Below are 24,111 nucleotides of genomic sequence, written 5' to 3'. Positions count from 1 at the left end.
TTTAACCCGAGCCATACACAAATAGAAATACTGCAAAGCTCTGGGAGTTCTTGCACAAGGAATGCTGCAATTGATTCGCTGTGATATTCTCTGTACTCTATGTTAGCTATCAGAGTAAGAAAAACACCCTCGTGCTCTGTCTGTAACCTTTTCAGCCAAACTGGCAAAAGTGATTCAAGCCTGGAAATTGATTCAAAGGACGGTGGAATTGGATTTCCAAACTACAGCACCCTGAATGGATGGATACTGCTGCCTTAAACATGCTTGTTGGGCTAAAGAGATTTCTGAGACATTCAGGCAAGACCTCTAGCAGGTAAAGCCAGTTCAGCTCAGCCATTTCAACAATAAGCCATCTGCTATCAACAAAGCTAAAGTAAAAGAGTTTGAGTTAACCAGCTAGACTTTCTTGGTCAATCAGATTTACAAGTGATACACTGCTGGTCAACAGGCCTCAACATCTGATATATTTTAACATATTTTAAACAGCATTGCTGCGCTAGTCAGAGGACACACAAAAGAAAGAGGACACACGTACTTATCCAGTCGCGTCTGTTTCTGTTTATTTGTAGTCACAGGACAGTATTTAGAAAGAATGATCATTTCTACAAATGTGCCACCAAAAATATGACCTGAGGAGCTTTAGCACTCTCTCCAGTGACAGTCCCAATACAGTTATATTTTCAGTCAGAGAAAGCTCTCGAAAAACCAGAGTTGCTTTATTTTATGACATATGTGGAGCTAAATATGGATATCAGACAGTCCGGTGTAGAGTCGAGACGTACTGACAGATAAAATAAAAACATGATTGTGATAGCCTATATGATTTGTCTGATTTATTCAAGCGGTCATATTTACCATGTTTACTGTGCTAATGGCTAGCGCGCATCGCGTATAAATATTTTTGCCTTATACAGTGATCAGAATCCACATCGGATCACAAACAGAAGGTATTCAAACATGAAAGTGAGTTTTGAGCTAAAATGATTTTAAAAGTCTTTAATGCTGATGTTAGCTGGTATGAAGTCATCCAGCGCTGCCGTCTCCAGACTCAGGTAAACTCCGCCTCTGTTCATAACCACTCCTCAAGGCCGAGATGGCCCGCTTTGGACCAAGGTATTCGGCGGGCCAAAAAACCCTGGCCGTTGGCCCCGAGGAAGCCCCGACGAGGCCCGATCAAGCCCTGGAAGTGACAGTGGAAACGCGGCAAGTGGCCTTGTCGGGCCAGTGATGCATTGTCAGTGAATCTTTAATTTGTTGATCATGTATGCTAGCGTTCAAGTGTTTGGGGTCTGTAAGATGTTTTTGAAATGAAAGATGAAAATTGAGAGATGGAATGGTTACACTTTATTTCGATAGTCCACTTTAGACATTGTACTAACTTTGCATCTACATGTCAACTATCTCTCAGTTGAGTATTAGTAGACTGTTATGTGTTAAGGCCCTTTCACACCAAGACCGATAGGTGTATTAGCATCCACACCAACACATGGAATTGTTCTGTTTATAAGCACAAGCTCAGCAATTTTATATTATGCCACTTTAAATGCTCGAGCTCTTAAAGCATGATGGATTCTATAGCTACTGTATGGTGTGACTGCTATCACAAATTTTAGGACTAGGCTATATCTTCATCGTTATCATCATGGTTATCATCCTTGGTGTGAACGGGCCTTTAGGCTTCGGGTTAGTAATGTTTAATAAGTTGACATGTAATTGCAAAGTTATTTATAGAATGCCTAAAGTGGACCATCGAAATAAAGTGTAACCAAAGAAATGAATGCCAGCATTGATCAAGTTACAGGAAGGACATTTATAATGTTACAAAATTGTACCATTTCAAATGAATGATGTTTGTCACGTACTGCTCTGAGACACAAAGCACAGGGCAAACAATCCAGATAAGCAACAGAGTTCAAGACACAGGCAAACAGGGAAATCAGGGAAGAAAACAGGGAAGAAAATCGTGACCATAAAACAGGAACAGGCTAAAGCACTCAGAATTGCAATATAACACTAAACAAGACTGCACAAGTGACTGAGTTAACAAGGGTAATGACACATGGGTGGAAGTGATCACACAATAATGAGTCCAGGCAATGGTTTATGGGAAGTGTAGTTTATGATGGGAAAGCCTCTAGTGGAAACAGGAATACACAGGAAACAGTTTTGCTTTACAAGGAATAGTCATTTCAAATTGTAATAATATTTCACAGTATTGCAGTTTTTACTGAATTTTTGATCAAATAAATGTAGAATATTTTGGTGAGCATAAGAGAGTTCTTTTTAAAACATAATCTTACCAAACCCAAACTTTTGAATGGCAGTGTTCTGCAAAAATTCTGCAAGTGCAATTGGTTTTTATGTGGTTGCAAAATCTGTAATCATAATTTTTCAGCAAAGTGCTTATGAATTTATGGCTGCCTTGGTGTTATATTACAGCTGTATATTTTTCAACTATTATTGCATGTTTTCTTTGTAAAGAAATAATTATGAAGGGTGGAAAATGTGTGAAACATTTATAATCTGATCATTTTAATATATAAATTATTTAAAACTACATACATTTAAAATGTATATCTGAAGCAGTTGAGAAAAAAGAAAATGGCTTGAAAAGTACCAATCTGAGCTAGACCAGGACTAAACCAGCACTAGCCACCATAAACATGGAAATTACTACTATTCCAATCTGGAATTTTCCAGAAGAATGATCTAAATGGTCAGGCTTCCCTGTTTCCCAAACCATCCATTGTGGAAATCTCAACTAAGTAAAGTCTAGCTTGTTCAGCAGTCATTGTGTTCAGCTAACGTCCTCTGTTTGAGACGCAGGTTCCTATTCAATTGTAGTCCCAATGATGAACCTTTAGCTAATCTATTAGTTGTTGTTTTTTTATTAAGGGATGAGTATCAATATAATGGTAGCATTTCCCATACACTGGGTAGTCTCGAGATGTGGTCAGTACATACACAGTGTTTTAGATTGCTTGCCTAATGATCTAATGGGACTTCCATACTGATGACAGTTGTTCTGGTGTCTTTTGTACTGCATAATGACCTTTCCATTATCTCACAGCATACCAATATTATTTTATACTAATTAACTAATTAATTCATGTCCTGAGGGAATGCTTAAGTAGCTCATTCAATCAGCATACCATTCTCTTGATTTCTACCCCTGGGACACGGTTTTCTTCTGGATCCTTCTGACCATGTGACCATACCCATTCCAGCTTACTTGTCCTGCTTTGACCTGTCTTCAACTTGTCACCCATGTCCTCAAGCTCTCTGTCCATGCTTTTATAGAACGGGACCTCTTAACATTTGTACGCACCTCCAGCTGTGCTACACCGTCTTGGTCTATTTGGGACTGTTGCTTTTCCAAGACCTTAATGACTTGAAGGTTAATGATGTGTCCATCTTCTTGCCAGGGCAGAGACTCCTTTCCTTCAGCAGGTTCTGCTTGTGGATTCTTCCTTTCAGGGCATTTTTGTTTTTACCAAGGATTTTCTCATATCCCAAAACAGTTTTGGCATGTACCTGTTGCCCTTGGTCTGCCCTCAAAGGTTTAAGCCCTAGGCTTTCTGGAAAACATAGAAGTAACATTGCCATTGTTAAAATAATTGAATTGAACTGAGAATATAATAATAATCCAACAACAAAGACTTTTGAGTGTGCAGAAAAACCTTTCTGTGTTTTAATATGTTTGGCAAAAGATAATCCTTCATAAAAAACTTAACAATATATATATATATATATATATATATATAAATATTAATTGCCTCTAGAATGTTATTGCTCAGTGGTTGCTCTTTATAAAGTAAAAAAAAAAAAAAAACCTGATAAAATAGTTAAAGGGATAGCACACCCAAAAATGAAAGTTGTTCAAATTTACTTATCCTCATGTTGTTCCAAACAAGTATGACTTTTTTTTTCTTCTTTGGAACAAAAAAGAGAATATTTTGAAATATTTTTTCCAAGCCAGTGTTGGATGACAATTACACACATAAAGTTTGGTGTCAATATATACAATCTTTCAAGAGATACATCCCCAAGATGATCTGACTTTAATTTTGAGAAAAATAGGATAAAGCATCAAGGATGAGTTTGAAAAATTTGGTTTTTCGGAACATTCTAAATGGTGGGAAAATTGATGAAAGTCGAATCAAGGAACAAAGAAATCTTAGGAAAAAATAATATTTTGTGTCTAGCCCTCACGGTTCAAAAATTATTAGCATAAACGTGAGTGTTGGTGCTAAAGGGATTGAGTTAGAGACTCCAAAATTACTGTGATGTTGATGTTCAGACTGTCCTCTATATGTACCAAATTTCATAACTTACCCGTAAGCAGTTCTATGGGCTGCCATAGACTCAAGAGCAGAAGAAGAAGAAAAAGAAGAAGACTAACGATTACAATATGTGTCTATGCACCTTCGGTGTTTGGCCCCTAATTATTTTAGATTAGTGTAAATTTAAAGCTTGAAGGAACAACAACACAAGCAAACCACGCACAACACCAGTAGCACAACGGTTTAAGAGTCCTAATATGGATAAATCTCCACCTGCTGCAATACAAGCCCAGGATGAGTTCAGTGTGGAGTGCACTGTCTCCTGAAGTCCTGAGTGGATCTCATGTTCAGTGATTCAGTGTTTGATTTCAGGTGATGGGGACTTATTATCTGAAACAGTGCAGGTTGGCTGCTTATCCTCTGGGGTGTATCGATCCAGCAAGCTCTCTGGGACAGCTAGACCATTCTATTCTTACTCATGCATTATCTCTCTCTCTCTTCCTCTAGCCCTGCGCGTTCTGCCTTTGTGCTTTCTTCATCCTTGAGAGCATTATGTTACAACATTGACTGTGGAAAGCATCAGTGTGACAGCTCTTACTGTCAAGTCCTGAAGAACAATGCATACATTTAGAGATGCACCGGTGGACCGGCCTTTGATCATTTTTTATTTTATTTTTTATTTAATTGTTATTGGGGGTGAGAGTTTATATGAATGCATCTCTGAAGGGAACTGACTGTCTTCAGAAAAGTTTCGATGGCATTTTCTTTTCCTCTTCCCTCTGTTTAAATGCATATTAAACTAATTGAATTAAACTAGCGGTTTTTGCTCCTGTACCTTTAAGACTCTTTTAAGAAAATTACCTCTATTATGATTGGCTAATTTCTGAAATTTCACTCCACAGCTTTTGATCTGAGAGTTTTGTTAAGGTAATTTTGTTGGCTATAAAATTAGGCGAAATTGTAAATGTCTTGATGATTTTAATACACTTTTGGTTTGAATAATAAGTTTGCTAAAGATTGTCATTTGACTAATAAAAAATGTTAAGACAGATGTTTGTACAATATCTATCATATTTTAAGTTTTACAGGTTAGAATTTGTTTATTTTACGTCAATTAATGTTTTTTTAGTATTTAGTATTTATGTTAATTTCTGCATTTAGTGTCCTATTTTTAGTGTCATTTTGTGCACAAAAGTTTGTGCACAGCATTTTTGATTTTAAAATGTTTTAGAAATTATTAAATGTTGCTTTTTATTGCTATGTATTGCTGTACTGTTTTGGTGCATATAAATGAAAATGCTGTAATAAGTTTTAACTAATTTTAAATACTTAAGTTAAATATCTTAAATTATATTTTGCTACTGAGTCTGTTTAGTTGAAAATAACCTGAAATGACCCTTTTTTTTTTCTTTTTTTTGGACATTTCAGAGCAAATATCATGAAAAACCTGAAAAATATCAATACTTTTTGTAAAGCTTTTCCAGCCATATTAACTGCCAATGATAATGAGCCGTTTCCTTATGCATTTCTCATCTACTCATCTCAGAAATTTCGTTCTCGTTTTCGGTGAGAATAGCTTGCGTTTTTCACTTTCCTTTGAATGCAACTTTGCAGCCGAAGTGTGATTGTGTGTGTGTGTGTGGCCGTAAAAGCAAAGGGACACAAAAATGAATAAAACAGTGAAGTTGGCATCTTCTTCTCATGAATTGTTACTTTGATACAGTGGTGTACAGTTGATGCTATTTATGATGTTGTTCACAATGATGGAAACAGTCACACCAAGTGTGAAAATACCCTGTGAGAGTGACTCTGTTTTTCACACGTTTCCATTGCTTCCGTCTTTGCTGTTGACTCTCTATGAGCTCATTAAGCCGAACACATTAAATGAAGCATTTGTGATCCGTCTGGTGATAGTTTCTATTTCTGCCCTTCATTAATCCTTCAAAAGATGTTGACGGTGACAAAAACATTCCCCAAACAACTTTGAGCTTTGCGCTTTGTTCACCAAGTATATCATCAAATCAGTTATGCGAGAAAGGCGTAACTCGATGCTGAACTTGATGAAAGTGCTTGACTTTCATTGTCTTATAATGCATTATTGAGGGAAAAAATGCTATTTGTGGTCCGTTGAGGATAAAAGCTGCTGACAAGTGGATTCATTGGAGAATTCAATGTGGGTTGCAGCTTGCAGGTTGTGCATGGGGTGTAAACGTGAGCGTTCTTGCAGAGTTGATTCTGAAAGCGTATGCAGGTGTGCTAATGTGTCAGTGACACTCATTGTTTTGTCTTAATTGCATTAATTCTTTTAGAAAAAAAAACATCAAAAATTCAATAATGACTTGAATACACCTTTTCTATTTAATTTCCGTATTACAATTCAGCCTAAAGATGTAATATTTGTATAGAGGTACTTTTTTATCTTATCTTCTTTTTGAGATAATTACAAATTTACACATGCACATATTCAGATACATTAAAACTTTTACCTCACATTTTTGTAGTCATTACATTTAAAAGTTTCCCAAATAAACAATGGTTCTGAGGCACTCAAAAGGAATATAGGTTTAAAAAGCCTTTATTTAAACTTGGCTATCCATTAAAAAACATGCCAACATGTTTCGGCCTCTGTGGCCTTCTTCAGGGCAAATTCAAAATGGCAGTCTAAAGACTGCATACTATATATCTGCATGTGGTCACATGACCTAGAAGCACAGGAATTTGCCCTGAAGAAGGCCACAGAGGCCGAAACATGTTGGCATGTTTTTTAATGGATAGCCAAGTTTAAATAAAGGCTTTTTAAACCTATATTCCTTTTGAGTGCCTCAGAACCATTGTTTATTTGGGAAACATTTTTGGATCTCCAAACTGAAGAGCACCAGAGGAACACACCTCTCAATACCCAAGTAGCACTCCTAGTAACTCGTTTGTACATTTAAAAGTTTCTTTGAAATGGTATGTTATAATGTGAAATGTGATGGTTTAAGAGAGGTTTGGTGCTGGTCAGGCTAAAAGACCAGTTTGGCCTAGGCTGGAAAACCAGCTTGAACCAATTGAGAGCACCAAACTTTCTGGAAGAGTGGTTTAAGTGGCTCTTTTCAGCAGGGCAAGCAGAAACTGTAAAAAATAATAAAACTGTAATTAGGGCTGGGCGATATGGCCAAAACAAAATATCACGATCATTTTTTTTATATCAGTCGATATCGATAATTATCACGATAAAAGTAAAATCTTTATTTCTTTCAAGTTTAAAGGCAGATTTTTGCTCCTAAGTGAAAGCTGTAGAAACCAGAGCGTTAATTGTGGTTTAAACTACTCTTTATTGTCAGAACATATCAGGACAAACACTTGCCAAACAGGTGAACATTTCACAAATCTGAGGTTGAACATTCAAACATTTGTCATTTTTCCTTAACAAAATAAATATCTTTATTGGACAATTAATTTCTTAGTTTCTGCATGTGCTAATTTTTATTTGGTAAAATGTAATATTCTGACTGTTTGAGTTTTATTAAACTTAACCATTGGTCATCCAGTATCATGCATTTAGATCATGATAACCTCACTATCATGGCAAAATGTAACTTTATGGTTATATGAAAAACAGTAGCCTAAATACATTATTAAATACTGTAATTATATTCCATCAGTCCTTTAATATATCGTCTACATTAATAATATAATACAATTCAATATGTACAGTATATCCCATATTTCATGGTGCAGTTAATATTACTAGGCTAACGTTACAGTAAATCCATGGTAAATGATGGGAATTTGTAGACGGAAAAGCCTTCTGCGCACAGTGTTTCTCCTGTTTGTCAGCGCTGTTTCATCTGCCTTTAAACTGGTTTAAATCACTGAGACATTGTGTTCTTTGCTGAATTCAAGCGCTTCTCACTGGATCTCGTGACGAGAGCGATCAGAGTAAACGCATCTGCTCTAGTGAGCTCGCGCTTGCGCTCGCGCTGCCATTTGGACTTTGAGCCGAGCGGTTAAACGGTCCGTGTGGCGCGCGGTTCAAATGAGTTTCGTTACGCTTTTGGCGCATAAACATTATCGAACATTTATCGAACTCTTGATATCGTTTTATCGAGAAAAATTATATCGCTATAATTATCATTATCGTTTTATCGCCCAGCCCTAACTGTAATAAAACATAAACTGTAAAAACTTCCATTTGTCTGACAAACTTTTTTTGAAGGTTGAGTGGACTATTGAATGTAGACAGTTGACATTACTCAAAAATGTAAATACAATTTCAGATAATTAAGTGGCTGTTTACACGACATCACTTAAAACTTTTTTGCATTTTGGCCATTCGTTTACGCGACAACAGCGTTTTGGGTGCCTGAAAATGTAAACTTTTGAAAAGGGGTTTCAAAGTGCAAGTTTTTGAAAACGGTCTCCGTGTAAACAGCAAAAACGCGAATCTCTCAAGACGATGACGTCATGCACATGCGTATAATGTGTTCAATCACCAGTTTACTATCATCGCCATCTAATGGCCTGACAGTAGAATACAGCTTTTTTAGTGTGAACGGGGATCGTTCTGTACTCGGAAAACTCAAAGGAAAAACGTCTCTATTTTAAGCGTATCGTTGTCGTGTAAACGTTACCTTTAGTGTGAGTATATCCAAGTTACTATATCCAACTTACTGGAGCATACTCAGTTTGATCAGTAATAATGAAACATTTTGTTTTTGGTCAAAGCATGGGGAATTATGATGACACATATTTGTTATTTGGAATTAATAGGTGCTTTTCTGTGAAGTTTTCTTCCATTTCAGTGAGTAAACAACTTCTAGCAGTAACTCTATATAACCCTTTCAGTTTGCTGATATACAAATCAAGAAAGTTCTATATTTTTGAGTTGATAGAAATTATTATATTATTACAACTTTAATTGTTAAGTTGATACAGGTTGCCTCAAGTATTTTTTGAGCTTTCTTAACTTATTTTACAGTGCACAGCCAGAGCATTCTTTCTCTATTCAACTGAGTGCATCTGCTTGTTCAGCTTCAGCTGCCCCTATACCAGTCACTAAGGCATTCAAATTGAGTCCAGTGACCCAAATGATGACAACAAAAGTATGCATGCCATCTGTTTCAGACTCCATTTGATGCATCATGCCCCATTCACTACACCTACAAGCATAGAAACTCAGAGAAGCTCATCAGATTCTGTGTTGATAGTTGTATAATACACCCTCACTGTTTTTGTAACTCACGTTTTCTCATCACTTGCAGTTATAGGTGCGTTCTCCTCTAAAGACACTGAAGAACAGTCCCGTCCCTCAACTTTTCTGTTTTTCATTCCCATCTAGCCATGATAATTCATCAAAGTGAAGCTAGCATTGTGTTCACGTGAGGCCTAGCTTGAAAAGAGGACATTGGCGTACACAAAACAGAGAACCCACATATGTCAAATGGCAAAGTCTGGGCATTAATCTTCACGGCTCCATCTGCATGCACTCTCTAAGAGGTGTTTGTTGGAGAAATTGGGTCAGGAAATCCACAGTTGTTAGAATTAACCTTTGTTATCAGATCTCACTCCTCTTACAACTCAGAGTCAACTAAATGCAACTAATAGGTTTTTTCAGTGCTATGATACCAATGCAAAACAATGAATATTGCTACAGAAACTTTAGAGGTCAATAGCCATCCTCCAGACTGATAGATGATACAGCTTTTGGTAAGTATACACAATTAGCAGTTTCTAAATGAGCCTTCAAAGGTCACATTCCATGTCAAGTGCATATTAATATATTTTATGTCGTATTTATGAATGTCATCACAATTAATGAATGTTGCTTGAATTATGCTCATCAGGAGATGCATAAAAGAAAATGTCTGTGATGTTTAAACACGCCGTCATTCTGAGCCTCTGCTCCTCGAACTGCAGTTTAGTTTTGAAATAAAGTACACTTTGAGAGAAATTTTGCAAAGATAATTACGTTTTAATATCACCATAAATGCCACGACTGTATATGTAGTCGTAATATTAGTGCAATTACTGTACATGATCTAATGTCTCTGTTTGCATGTGTGGCAGCGGCGGTAAATCTACTGATAGATTGCCCTCTTAGATTCCAAGCTTCTTGTGTGTGTGCTCGGGTTGTGCACGATGAAGCAAACACTGAAGTGAAATGGTTGTTTCCAAAAACTAATGCTTGCAATAAGTTTTAATTTCCTGTGTGGGTTAGCAGCTGTCTGGTGGCCCTTAAAACAGAAGCTCAAAAATGAAACTCTTAAAATGTAATGATTACTTCCCCAAAAGAAGAGAGAAGTAAATTTAGGGGCTGTTTACACGACACTGTTTTCAACTAAAAACGTAAAACGTTTTGGCCATTTGTCTACACGACAGCGGCGTTTTGGGTGCCTGAAAATGCGAACTTTTGAAAAATTGGGTTTTAAAGTGCAAGTCTCCGTATAAACAACAAAAACTTGAATCTGTGAAAACGATGACGTCATGCACATGCGTATCACATGTTCAGTCCATAGGGTTTCATCGCAGAATACAGCGTTTTTAGTTTCGCCTGAATGGGGATAATTTTGACAATGGTGTCATCTGTACGCGGAAAACTTTAAGCATATTTAAGCACATTTAACCAAGCGTTTTAAGCATATCGTTGTCGTGTAAACGTACCCATAGACATTTCTGAAAGTGTAACAATTCTTCCCAATTTTAACGATTGTGACGCCGTAGTCTGTAGTGCTTATCATTAAATGTTACCTATGTGTTGCACTTTGTCTGGGGTGTCCAATCCTGCTCATGGAAGGCCACTATTCTATAGAGTTTAGCTCCCGTTTAAACGTGTCTGAACAATAATCAAGGTCTTCAGGATGAGAAGAAACTTCCAGTTGGAGCTAAACTCTGCAGGACATAGGACCCCCAGGAGCAATATTGGACAACCTTTGCATCTGGTAGTCCTCAAAATTTCCTGCTCATGGCACACAGAAAAGATGAGGCAGAAATTGCAATGTCCTCTCATGCGGAACCAATCGAGATCAGAGCTGAAGGTGAGGAACTCAAAACTTAGTCATGCTTTACAGATGATGGGGTTGGACTCTGCTTGCAAAGGTGGCTGCAAGATCCTGCAATCTATCACCTAAAAAACACTATGCCACTGGAAACATTCTCTAGTTGGAGAAAGCAGCCGAATGCTCTTTTCTCAAACAGACCTGTTATTCCAGTGCCACTCACGAACAGGTCCTCCCTTTCCGGACAGATTAGCTCTGAGTGTTATCCAAACAAGACTTGCACGTTGTTTTCCTTGCGAGAGGCAGTGTCTGGTAAGTAGCGTGCCACCTGTGGGAGCAAGGAGAAGGGCCACTAAGCAGGGCAATCACGCCGGGATTACCCTGAGGTAACGGGAGAATTTGGGTGAAGTCACGGCAGCTTTTGGTTGTCCTGCAGTGAGAGGCTCCAACTCAGGTTGTGAGTTTAGGGAGGTGTTGGAGAAAGGAATTGGAGAGATGAATACAACAGAGGACAAGTAGATGTAAAAGGAGGTGGGATAGATAACGGAAAAGCATGAGAAAACACAAGAGCATAAGACTGTGTTATGAAAGGTTTTCTCATGGGGAGTAATAGTGTGGAATACAAAGCAGGCTTGTCACAGTAGAGTCTGTTGGGCTGCCAGAATGTGTACCCTTCGCAAACGAGAGCATCCCGTAGCAAACAGTTGCTGTTTCGTGTCTGCTGTCACTCAGCAAGCCTCAACTGCTCTCTCTAGAGAATCTGTAGTAAAGGTATAATAAGGTCTCAATCAAATGGCTTTGCATCAGAGATGAGTTGTAAACTCACAATCAAAAGATGAGAATACTACAGAGAATTTGTCAAAACCAGATTATACATGTATCAGCCAAAACCTCAAAATTAACAAGAAATTGTTACCAGATTTTAAAGACCACATACCACTTAGGATATTTTATTACATTTTTTTTTTCTCTCTTTTTTTTGTTGTCTTAATGGAAATATGTTTTAAAGCACTTTTTGTTCAACCCATGGGGAATTACAATAAATGACTATTAAAATTAATTTGAAAAGAAGGGATGTGTTAACATAACTGACCATTCATCTGTCAACCATATAGTTGATCAGTGTGGTCAACCGTTTAATTTTATCTTTATCTAAGTGAGGAATTTTGAGATGTAGATTCTCAGAAAGGGTTTTGAAAAAAGGTAATAAAAAAAAATCATTGTATGTGTATGTATACACATAAAATCATTATATATATATATATATATATAATGATTTTTTTTCATTCAAAAGATGTTTTGTTCTATTTAATATTGCAATGGCTTTAGACATTTTTGTTTTTATATTATTAATATCTGGTTTCCAGCATAATTTATAATCTATTATAACACATATTTTTGATTTATTTTGATACACTCTTTCTATTCTCTCATTATAATCCTAATTTTCGCTTTGTTATTACTTTGTAGATTACTAAATATTATGAACTTTGTTTTAATTAAATTAAATGAAAGTCTATTATAATCAAACCATTTTTTAAGACCATCAATTCAATTTCCACTGTATTCAGAAACTGTTCCAAAAATGTTCCCCGAACAATATAAATGTGTATCATCAGCAAAGAGAGCTTTTTTTTTTTTTAAATGTAGACACTTAACAAATATCATTCATTTATATACAGTAAACAATATGGGGCCTTGCACCGAACCTTGAGGAACACCACAAGTGACTTTTATTAGATCCGATTTTGCATTATTTATTTGTACAAACTGATATATATCATCAAGGTAACCTCTTAAAAACCTCTTAACCTCTTATCCTCTTATACCATCCTTCCACCCTTTTCACTTTATACTCTTATCTCTCCTGTTTCATCATTAATAAGCCGTGATCAATAGTGTCAAACTTTTTTTTTTTTTTTTTTTTTGTAAATCTAGGAACACCTCCACAGTGTATTCATTACCATCCATTGCAGTGGAAATCTCTTCTACCAGTTCCATCACTGCCATTGAGGCCGACCTATAGGCTCTAAAGCCATATGGATGTTCACTCAGTATTTTGTGTTTATCTGTAAAATTATCAAGCCTGCACTCAAATCATCATTGTTGCATCATCATTTATACTGCAAACATGCAATGCAATGCTAAACTTGCAGTGTAGACAAGCTGTGAAATTGTCAGGATGTTAAATATTCCTCTGAGAAGTCTTTAATTTCATCCCCTTTAAAGCAAAACTTCTACACCATCAAAACAGTACTTTTGTTACAAATTCACCCCTTTCAACAAACAAATCAAGACAATCACCATTAGACTTCAGATCGCCTGCTGTGAACAATGCTCTCATTATTATGCATAATGCATTTTTGTGAGGACAATGACAGCGCAATAAAATATTTGGGTTATATTGCCCTCAGTCTTGATGCATCTGATTGGTGCTTAATAAATGTAACCCTAAATCAGCCGAATTGTAGAGGTTGTCCTTGAGATCGACAAATGAAGTAGTGGTTTATATAACCTAGTCACTAATCAACTTTGAAAATATTTTGTTTTTTTCTTCCCTTGTGTTCCCTTGTTCCCTTTTATGGGGAATATATAGGAATATTCTTGATTGTAGTTCACCAGAGACCATTTCATCCACTGGTCCAGAGAAAGCTGGTAAACACCTTGTCAAAGGGATTTTTCTAATCAGAAAAAAATATTTATCTTTCTTTCTGAGACATGCCTCGGCCTGACATGATAAATGATCTAAAAGTGCTACTTTGGCTGGCACACTGGCATCCTCTCAGAAATGCTTTGTGATCCCTTCAGCATAGCAAGGTTTTTAAATCAGAGTACATACTTTGCAGTCATCAAATTCCTGTCGCAAGAATTTCCCCTTTTGACATAAACATATCAGCATCTAAAAAAGACCCTTTGCGTCAGGATTGATTGGGGAAATGATAACAACGGCTGAGCAAATGGAGACAAATTACGGCAAACGTTGTTGGGGCTCTGAGTGCCTGTCAAAACAGACGTAAAAAATGAGCAGCAGGATTCTTTCTGACCCTTACCGGAGCTCATTCCTTCCCTATTCCCTCCTGCTGCCACCCTGCGAGGAGAATGGGAACAGAGAAGGAGCGGTTGTTGGTTTTAGGCCTCAGTGTACTTCCTGTAAACTATGGGAGTGCTTTGTAATGACATCCAGGTATGTTTGCTCTTCATTTTGCACGGCTCATCTGTGATCAGCGCTGGAGGACGTGTGCTGGTGGAGATGGAGTAAGAGAGGGAGGCAGATTTCAATCCTTCCTGATGAGGAGGACAGGGGGCCGCAGACACAGGCCTGCCACGGGATGTTTACATTCCAGCAGCAAGGCCACGCAATTCCCTCATTCAAAGCAGAGCCGAGGTAGAGCGGCGGAATAAATGTGCAAGTAATCTGGGTATAAAGGAGTGTTTTCTCCAAGGGCCTGGGGCCAATGCAGCAGGTTTGTGCCATCTACTTCATTCTGAGAATGAATTAGATATTAGAAAATAATTGCAGCGTCGCCAGACAGCAAAGTGCTCTTGAAACTTGATTTTATAATCTGTTTATTTCTGCCACAATATATTTTATAGTCCACATCAGTTGTTAGTCTGTGTTTACAAATATTTATAAGCTAGAGGACTTTATAACATGCCATTGGCACTACAGGAATAGCATCAGTGACTTACCTGAAGACTCCAGAACATCCTGTTGTGTTCATCAGTCGATTGTGAATGCTTTTTGATTTGGCTTTTTACCATTGAACATATCACTCTAGAATATCTTGGCCCAAGGTCATCCATCAAATATGAATGAAACCTTGGTTGGTGTAAGTCTGTTTTTACGCTGTGAATTTACACTGTGCTTATTGAGTTGGACTGCATAATTTTTGGCAAGCACATCTTGAGAAAATCTTAGTTGTACTGCAGTGTTTAGCCTATTTCTTTTTTCTTCCAAGCAATGATCTTCACAGAATTAAATTAGAGTGCCCTGACATTAGACAATGTAATAAAGCAACAATAAATTAATCACATTTCTCCAGCTATGTCTGCATCAAGCTGAATTTGTCACACTTGGTTTTAGTGACTCATCTGCGCAAAATCTCATTGGTCCAAAATCCCAACAAAGATAGCCGTGGAAGTCAGAATTTCCAACATCCCACTTGGAAAAATACAACAGAACATCACTTAAACTCGGACTTTCAACTTGGAAAGTGATTAGGAAATTCACAACTCCAATTTTGTTTTTCCCCAGATGCGCGAGTATATCATGCAAACATAAACATGACAGCACTCAGGTACACAGTGATCATTCACATTTTGGCACACAGAATGTATTCCTGGGCCTGTTTAGCAAAATGTTTGCAGTGATCCTCTGCAATTTGGCTACTGGGGAATCTTACAGTTGTTAAGCTAACAATAGCTTTGCTATTTTGTTTCCTTATATATAATCTTTCGAGTATCAGAACTTACAATATAATGGCCAATGGAACACTATGGCGGCAAATCAATGCCAATATTCACAGAGCGCACAACTGATGCTGGTGCGCACAGCAAATGACATTCGCGAGAGGATTACAGATCTACACGCGAGGAAACGGGAACTCGCGAGCTCATTCAAACCCTGCGCGGGCGCATGACATCTCCTCTGCACGCAATACAAGCCCTCGCGCGCGCGCATGATCATTCCCCACGCTCTCGCGCTTGATCTCCTCTCGCCTGCTGATTTTGCTCGCTCGAACACTTTTATTTTTGGCAGTCGAGGGGCGGGACTTACTGTTTTAATAACCTCAAATGTCATTGGTTTCTCCCCCTTTTCCGGAAGTCAGTTGCGATTGGACGCCTGTCCAATGACCCGTAATTCACTTGACTTCAGACCTATGCTTCAGACATGAGATTTGTTTTATTTATTTATATTAATGTTTAATGTGATTCAATGCATTGGTAATATAGAATAGATTCTTACCAGATACTTTATTAACAGAAAGTCGTTCTAGTGATTGCATTGTGTGGTTTAGAGATATTTACAGACTGTAATGACACATTTCCATTAGCATTGTAAATCTACCAAAATTCTTATACATTTTTACATTTTATTTTTATAACACTATGATTTGTGTTATTGGCATTAAAATATCTAAAAGAAATTGGAGAAAAATGGGAATGCAAAGTCATATTTGCTGTAGTTCACCACTACATTACCACTATACCCCCATTAAACACTATTAACGTTTACCCAACCAAAATTATATTGGATTTGAGAACCTCAGAAATGTAAAAAGTGTCCATTAAATAGTTGTAAATATAACAAGGGCTTTGGATGAAAGATAAATTACTTGTTTATATCAATAAGCAAGAGTTTTTGTGAAAGCTTTTTGTTATCATCCTGTGTATTACTATTATGTCAATTTTGAGTGGTTCATTATATTTTCTATTAAATGTAAAAGGGGTTCTGGCAGCATGAATTTATTTTTATTTATTTTTGTAGATATTTTATGTTCAGATGGGGTGTAATCATTCATGCTGTGTACTGTACTTGCCTCATACTTTCTCTTATTTGGTTATTCGCTTACAAAAAGTTAGATGATTAATATCACTATATAATATTGTAATATCTACTTTGCTGGGTTTAAGATGGGTTTAATAATTTGCTGGGTTCAATTTTGTTCTCTGTATTCTGTAGCAAATTCTGAAAAGGCATTTGTAAGCTATAATTAATGCTGTGTACTGTATCTTAACTTGAGAAGGCAGAACCCCTTTTACATTTAATAGAATATAGGCTAATGAACCATTTATATTACGTAAAAAATGTATAATAATTTTGGTAGATTTACAATGCTAATAACCATGGAAATGTGTCATTACAGTCTGTAAATATCTCTTAACAACACAATGCAATCACTTGTAAGACTTCCTGTTAATAAAGTAACTGGTAAGAATCTATTCTATATTAACAATGCATTAAATCACATCACACATTACTATAAATAAATAAATGAATAAAATAAATTAAGTGATGTCTCATGTCTGAAGTCAAGGACAGATGTCCAATGACATTGTAACCAATGACATTTGAGGTTTTTAAAACAGTAAGTCCCGCCCCTCGACTGCCAAAAATAAAAGTGTTCGAGTGAGCAAAATCAGCAGGTGAGAGGAGATCAAGCGCTAGAGCGTGGGGAATGATCATGCGCGCAGGGTTTGAATGAGCTCGCGAGTTCCCGTTTCCTCGCGTGTAGATCTGTAATCCTCTCGCGAATGTCATTTGCTGCGCGCGCCAGCATCAGTTGTGCGCTCCGTGAATATTGGCATTGATTTTCCGCCATAGAACACCTTTATGATTGGAAGTAGGTGAATATAAATATCCCACATCAACTTTGCATGAAACGCAGCATTAAACATTAAGTATGTTCTGATTGGCTGTTGCATAAATACTTTCAGTGAAGACTTGACACTGGAAACACCCGGTTGATTGGGACACGGTGTAAGACTAGACCAACTCCCTGCATACTTCGCAATCACGATAATCACAGCATAGCATCAACACCACCATAGTAACATATGGTCCAATTGCTGCAATAGTCTTATGCTGCCATAACCATGCTCTTGCATGATTCCTGAAATTCCCAACCTTGCACCAAATCAATGACATGAACACATCAAGCGCAGCCCCATATATCTGCACAGCCTGTCAGCAGCAGCTAGATTTCCGCTCCACATGTGGAATGCTAAGGATGTATGTTACTGTGTATTAGCAAATGAGGTTGGGGGGGGAGTTGCTGTGGAGTGCATATCTGAGATTAGGATCCAATTCAGTCAGGGTTGCCTTTGTGTATTAGGGCTTTGGGTGCGAGTGGGATGGGGTGCTTTAATCTCCTCTGGTGCCGATTTGCATTGGAGCGTTGCCTCATGCTGCTCTCCATCACAAGGGGCTGTTGAGTTGTACATCCTGTTTCATCTCCTCTGGAAGGCTGCTCATGTGTCTGGGGAAACAAAGTGAGACTGAGTTTCTGTCAAAAGTTCCATTGTGCATTGAATTGAGAAAATAATAAGCCATTATTTAAAACATAAATCAGAACGATGCAAGGCCCACATCATTACATCCTAGTATCTTTTTTCTTCTGACTAGTGAAGATATCATGTAAAAAATAACAATGTACAACAATCTCTGTAAAATGTAGATATAGTGATGTTATAGAGATTTTAGAGTTGAAGACATGACACTAAGCAGAATAATATGACCAATGTTAAATAATGTTCTTATAGTTTCACATTGCATATAAACAGTATATATAGAATAACATGACCTGAATCTTGACCTGGAACAAAACGTTGCCCCCCTCTTATCAGTGGCCCTGTATGTATGTATTATAATATTCATTGTGGGCTGTTTAATGCTTTGTTCTCAAAAAATGCATCCATTAAAGATCAATTTATGATCTTTGTATAAAATTCAACTGGTGGGAGTAGAGCAGCGATTTTACATTGACTTTGAGCGTGGCTCCAGCAGTGGATCAACCATTGGCTTTGAAGATTTGAGCAATAGTTCCATCTCTAAAATTTGACTGGATAATCGTTCATTTTAGTTAGTATACTTTAGTATATACCCATGTAGGGGTTTTCGTAGGTCACAAGCTAAAGCGAAACTTGTGTTGGTCTTCAACTAGATAGTCTTTGAAGCATGTGGTGCATCACGGGAGGTCTGGGAGGAGAGAGAAAAGCAGGAACAGCGCCAGTGGCTAGGAGTAAGCAAGCATCCCCCCCTGACAAGTGTAAGAAAATAAACCAAGTAGCCAAACCCACATTCCCAGTGTAGAGCGTCTAAGCCCAGGAGCCCAATGATGAAGCTGTCTGATCCATGTAGTATCAATCTGATACTTTTGTAATCCCATTGACCTTTGCAGACTATGGAGCATTTCATGACCTTTGTTTGTGTGAAAAACCCTCTGTGTTACAATATAATATCAGGGAGGGAAAACTTCCATATGCCGCAGTACTACCCAGCCCACCCGCAGCCTGGAGGCTTGTAAACTCGGGCAGCTCTGAAAGCATGCTGATGCCATGAAACCAAAGATGGAACTAAATATTCATGATTTGGAGGAATCAAATTGAAAATTTTAAGACTCAGGCAATGAAAGCCATTGACCTTTTTGAAAAATTGAGGTAATAAAAGTCTATTTTCAAGGGGGTTTATTCTGGTCAATGATGGTTTGAAGCAGGTAAAGCTGGTTGGTGGTGGTTGGAGCATACCAGCATCCCACACTGGCCACCAGTATCCCAAGCTCGACAACTGTTTTTAGTAGGGACTGTCCTGCATGAAGCTTTTGTTTGCACTGTGTACTTTCACAAAACAATATTCTGAGATAGTGAGTTATATATTGTAAGTTCCAATGTCTTTGTGAGAGTTTGAGAACAAAGGACACTCATTAACACAGACAGCTTCTGTTTGCCCAGCCAATTAACTGCTTTGTGCTTTTGCCGCATATTTCAGGAGGACAGCTGTTCCTCATCTAGCCAGGAGTTCTAGTTGTCTGTCCGGTCCTCTATTGGCCAGTCTAGAATTCCCTCCACAAGCAACACTGCATATGTCCTGCTCATAAACCTTTAGCACTTCCATGTGGGTGTAAAGTCCCTCTCCTCTCATCTCTACATGACGCCTCCGCTAACCTCTGCAGCCAGTTTACATCTACATTATTAAGTGTCAGTTTGACAACTGCTTTAAACTCCAGCCATATTTTCCCCTTCCATTCCATTGCTTATGGGACCTTCAAACTCATTGCCCTTGAAACTGCACGTTCACTTGCATGTATTGGAAACTGTTTGGCGTGTGTAGTTGGGTTTGTTTAAAGCAATATGTTTGGAGTTTTTGGAGGTTATTGTGGGGAGTGAAAGTTTAAGGGCACTCCTTGAATCAAACTTGATGGTTTTTGGCACAAATTTTCTATCCTAAAGATAAAATGCGGTTATGGTGTAGCATTGAATTTCCAATTCTATGCCACCATGTGGCAAAATGAAGCAAACCTAAGATCTGATAAGGCTGTGAAAGAAGTACCTGCTAATTGCATAATGGGAATTAGGCATTCTGAGCTATCGAAAGGTAGCAGATATGAGGAATTGTTCTTGGGCTTTGTTGTGTCGTGCCAATGCGCCACCATTCACTCGCCGTATCGCTGCCTTCCCGCAGCTTCAACAGATAAGCAGGCAGGAAACAAGAAATGGATTTATTTGATGCTCCGTAATAGCACGGTCTGGAAGAAGTGGGCAGACAAGTGAGAGGCAACCCCTTAATGAGAATCCTCAAAGGGAACAAGGCAGAGGGCAAAGCAATGACTCCCATACTAAAGATATTTAGAGAGGAGATATTTAACAAGCTTGCACAACTGAGATTCCTCACAAAGCATCGTCTTCTGAGGGTTTCTCAAAAAACAGAGCTATAAAATGACCTTTTTAGAAGTTCAGCCTGAATTCAGGCATTTTCCCTCCTTGCAATTCTTCTTTCTTTTTTTGATATCTAACATATGTTTGAGAATGATAATCATGTTTGTTCGATGGACACAATTAAATCAGTTCAAAGAAATTATGTGTATGGGGGGAGTTGTATTGAATATAAAACATTATGAATGCATGCAATACATTAAATTTTAATTGAAAGTGAAGAGAATATAATAACCCATTTTTTTAAATTTGAAAAAAAAAAAAAAAAATCGATAGAATGGTAATCAGGATGATGAAATCAGCAGACATTCAAGTTCCTGGGGAAATTCAAGACTGACGAAAGGGATGTCTAACTTATCCAAAAAAGTTATTCTGCTGCCATTCTGTCATTTTAAAATGATAGATGACATTATAAAGTGTCCTGTGCTTTTTTTTTTTTTTTTTTAGTTTTTGGTTGCTTGGCAGACATCAAATTAACTTATCTACAGGAAAAGTTTCCCTGTAGCAACATCTAAGCTATCAAAGATATTAATATAATATATTTACAATTGTGTCATTGCTTATAAGCTTATAAGTTATTATCTGTAAAGATAGAAACATGTTTTCTTTAAGCAGGAAATTTGCAGTCAAATTTGCGACTGCATGTCACGCTATCTACTGAACTAATCCTAATGGGCACGTCTGTGTTATAGCAAACAGTCGCCGCTGTCACCATCCTCCTCTCTTGAACGCAACAGCCTTTCTCTTTTCATTCTCCTCAACACTGCTGCATCACAGGCTTTGACATCGGAGTAAATGTAAAATTCATGGATCTGGTTTGCCCAGAGCGTGTGGATTAAGCTACAGGGGTAGTTAGTCAGGTCAGTGGAAGAAAGAGAGATTGCTTTTTCCGACCCCTGTGCATTGTCGGAGTCACGACATCGTAATGAAAGTCAAAGAGTAGCATTGATGTTTTCTCCGAGTTTTGTTTGTTTGCCTGTTTGTGTATTCTGAACCTTCTTTTTTCTTATGTTTCTTTCATTGTTGCAGCTGTCGCATGACGGCGGACATCTATAGGGCATTACTTGTGGTTGCGACATGAAGAAATGTATTTTCTTTTGATGTCAAAGCCCATAACAACATGCCTTAGGGTGTGAAAAAGATTTTGTAGAAAAACAACCACCTCTTCCTTTTCTTGTGAAAAGCATGGTAATGACCGAACTGATTTTAAGTAGAAAAATAAAACACAACGGTCAAAGATTGCATGCGTGTACCGCATGTGTAGATAGAAAGACAATGGAAATCAGCACAATAAAATAAAAAAACATGATCTGTAATTGGTCTTAAAAGTATGTTTCTGGGTTCACATTTGAGACTAAAATAGATATGTGCAAACTTTAAAATGTATTTAGGAGTATGTGTGCAAATAAAAAAGTCTGCAGGATCTAAAAAAAGTAAAAAAGTTTCATGGTATTTAAGGTCATAAAAAGTCTTGGTAACACTTTACAATAAGGTTCACTAGTTAACATTAGTTAATGTATTATCTAACATGAACTAACTATGAGCAATCCATTTGTCACTGTATTTGTCAATCTTTGTTAACGTTAGTTAAAAATACAGCTGTTCGTTGTTAGTTCATGTTAGTTCACAGTGCATTAACTAATGTTAACAAGATTTTAATAAAGCATTAGTAAATGTTGAAATTAACATTAGCAAAGATTAATAAATGCTGTATACGTAATATTATGTTAATGTAGTTAACTTATGTTAACTAACGAATCTTATTAAATTATAAAGTCTTAAATATATTAAATGATATAAGAAACGTCTTAATTATCATTTTTAAGAGGTCTTACATTTAGGGATGGAAAAACAGGAATGAAGATACAGTCTAATGTGATTATTAAATTTCAAAAGGCTATGATTTTCTTTAAACATGACACATTTCAAAGTAAAAATTCAGCACTGTTACATTATAGAGATTAATTATGGCAATGTTTAGTTTGTGTTTATATTGTGATATGTTGTAGATGGTTTTAAGAGTGCATATTTGATCTCCCTAATCTTTTTGAATGAACAGCCTGCACCAGTAAAACATAGACATTTCAAAATAAGAGTCCTATTAGGAGTCCCACATTAAGGTTTTTTCCCCTTCATATTTTGGTTATGCAATAAACCAATGTAAACTGAATACTGATACATTCCCTTGATACATTTCCAACGTAGGAGCATGTTCTCCTTGGAAAAAGTTAATGTAAAGCCATGTGTTGCAATTATGATGACCTCTATTGCAATCGTGATGACCTCATGATGATTCTGTTTCCCCAGGTGCCAGGATCCAGTATGAAAGGATAGGAAGTGATGTCACTATGCAATGCGGCTCGCTGGACAACGACGCTTCTGTAACGTGGAAGGTGAATGGCACGGACGTGAAGGCCCGTCGCCGAGAAGAAGGACCGCGGCTCATCCTGATGGAGGTGAACATGAGTAGCAACGGCTTATACAGCTGCTTCCAGAACCCTGACGGCCAGCGCCGCGACCAGATCAATCTCCGTGTCGGACGTAAGTAGTGACTGTTTAACCTGGTTTCTTCTTCCTCATATTCACTACATCCTTCCCAGAACTTTGAATAACCCTGGACAGTGTTTACCCCGACTCTTCTTTTTGTAAACAAGCACTGCGGTCGTTTCTGCCACTTGCTAGCCGGTCATCTCATAAAGGCCAATAACCTCTTGTTTGGATCTCTCCACTGTGTATTTGAAGAGTCTAATTATTAACAACAAACGTCATTGTTTGACCCTGACCGCTCCTTGGTTCTCCTCCGGCCCCTGATCCCAAGCCTTGTCTTCTCCAGCAAGCAGCTGCTTCTATCTGTGTGGGAGTCACTGGGGTGCAAGTTTTACATCTTATCTATTTGTTGATGGTATTAAATTGTCGTACTGGATCTTTTTTATGAGGATATACAACATGATGTGAGAGAAGATAGTAAGCCTCGTCCAGATGTGCACAATACAGCAGGGCCAGGGTAGGACTTCTGAGTGGCCCCCAAAAACCTATTTGGGCATTCAATCACTCTAAGTTGTATATTAAATATCTGTATATCTGTATATTAAAGGGGTGGTTGATTATGATTTAACTTTTTTAACTTTAGCTAGTGTGTAATGTTGCTGTTTGAGCATAAACTACATCTGCAAAGTTATGATGCTCAAAGTTCAAAGCAAAGGGAGATATTTTCTTTTACAGAAATCGTTTTTTAAGGACTACAACAAACGGGTGGTAGGGACTACAATTAACTTCTTCATGGGTTAGTGACATCCCTAAACCTAAAATGTACATAAACCCCACCTCTGGGAACACCATTTATAGATTATCATGACAGAATATGCTAATCAATGACTAGAAGATGGTTAACTACACATCAGCTACATACGTAAATT

At 37.5% G+C, this 24,111-nt stretch overlaps 1 protein-coding gene across 2 annotated transcripts in view; it reads left to right on the top strand.

Moving 5' to 3' along the window:
- The window catches only part of cntfr (ciliary neurotrophic factor receptor), a 188,695-nt gene that overhangs the window by 78,928 nt on the left and 85,656 nt on the right, over positions 1–24,111 (top strand). For both annotated transcript variants that reach the window (XM_084104055.1, XM_084104056.1), the window contains exon 3: positions 23,003–23,236. In XM_084104055.1, the coding sequence (XP_083960181.1) occupies positions 23,003–23,236 (234 nt within the window). The remainder of the gene's footprint in view (positions 1–23,002; positions 23,237–24,111) is intronic.

Source organism: Abramis brama, assembly GCF_963993115.1.
Source record: "Abramis brama genome assembly, chromosome: 25".
In the NCBI taxonomy this organism is placed as follows: Eukaryota; Metazoa; Chordata; class Actinopteri; order Cypriniformes; family Leuciscidae; genus Abramis; species Abramis brama.
The sequence above is the reverse complement of the archived record's forward strand: the minus strand, read 5'-3'. Positions and strand labels throughout refer to the sequence as shown.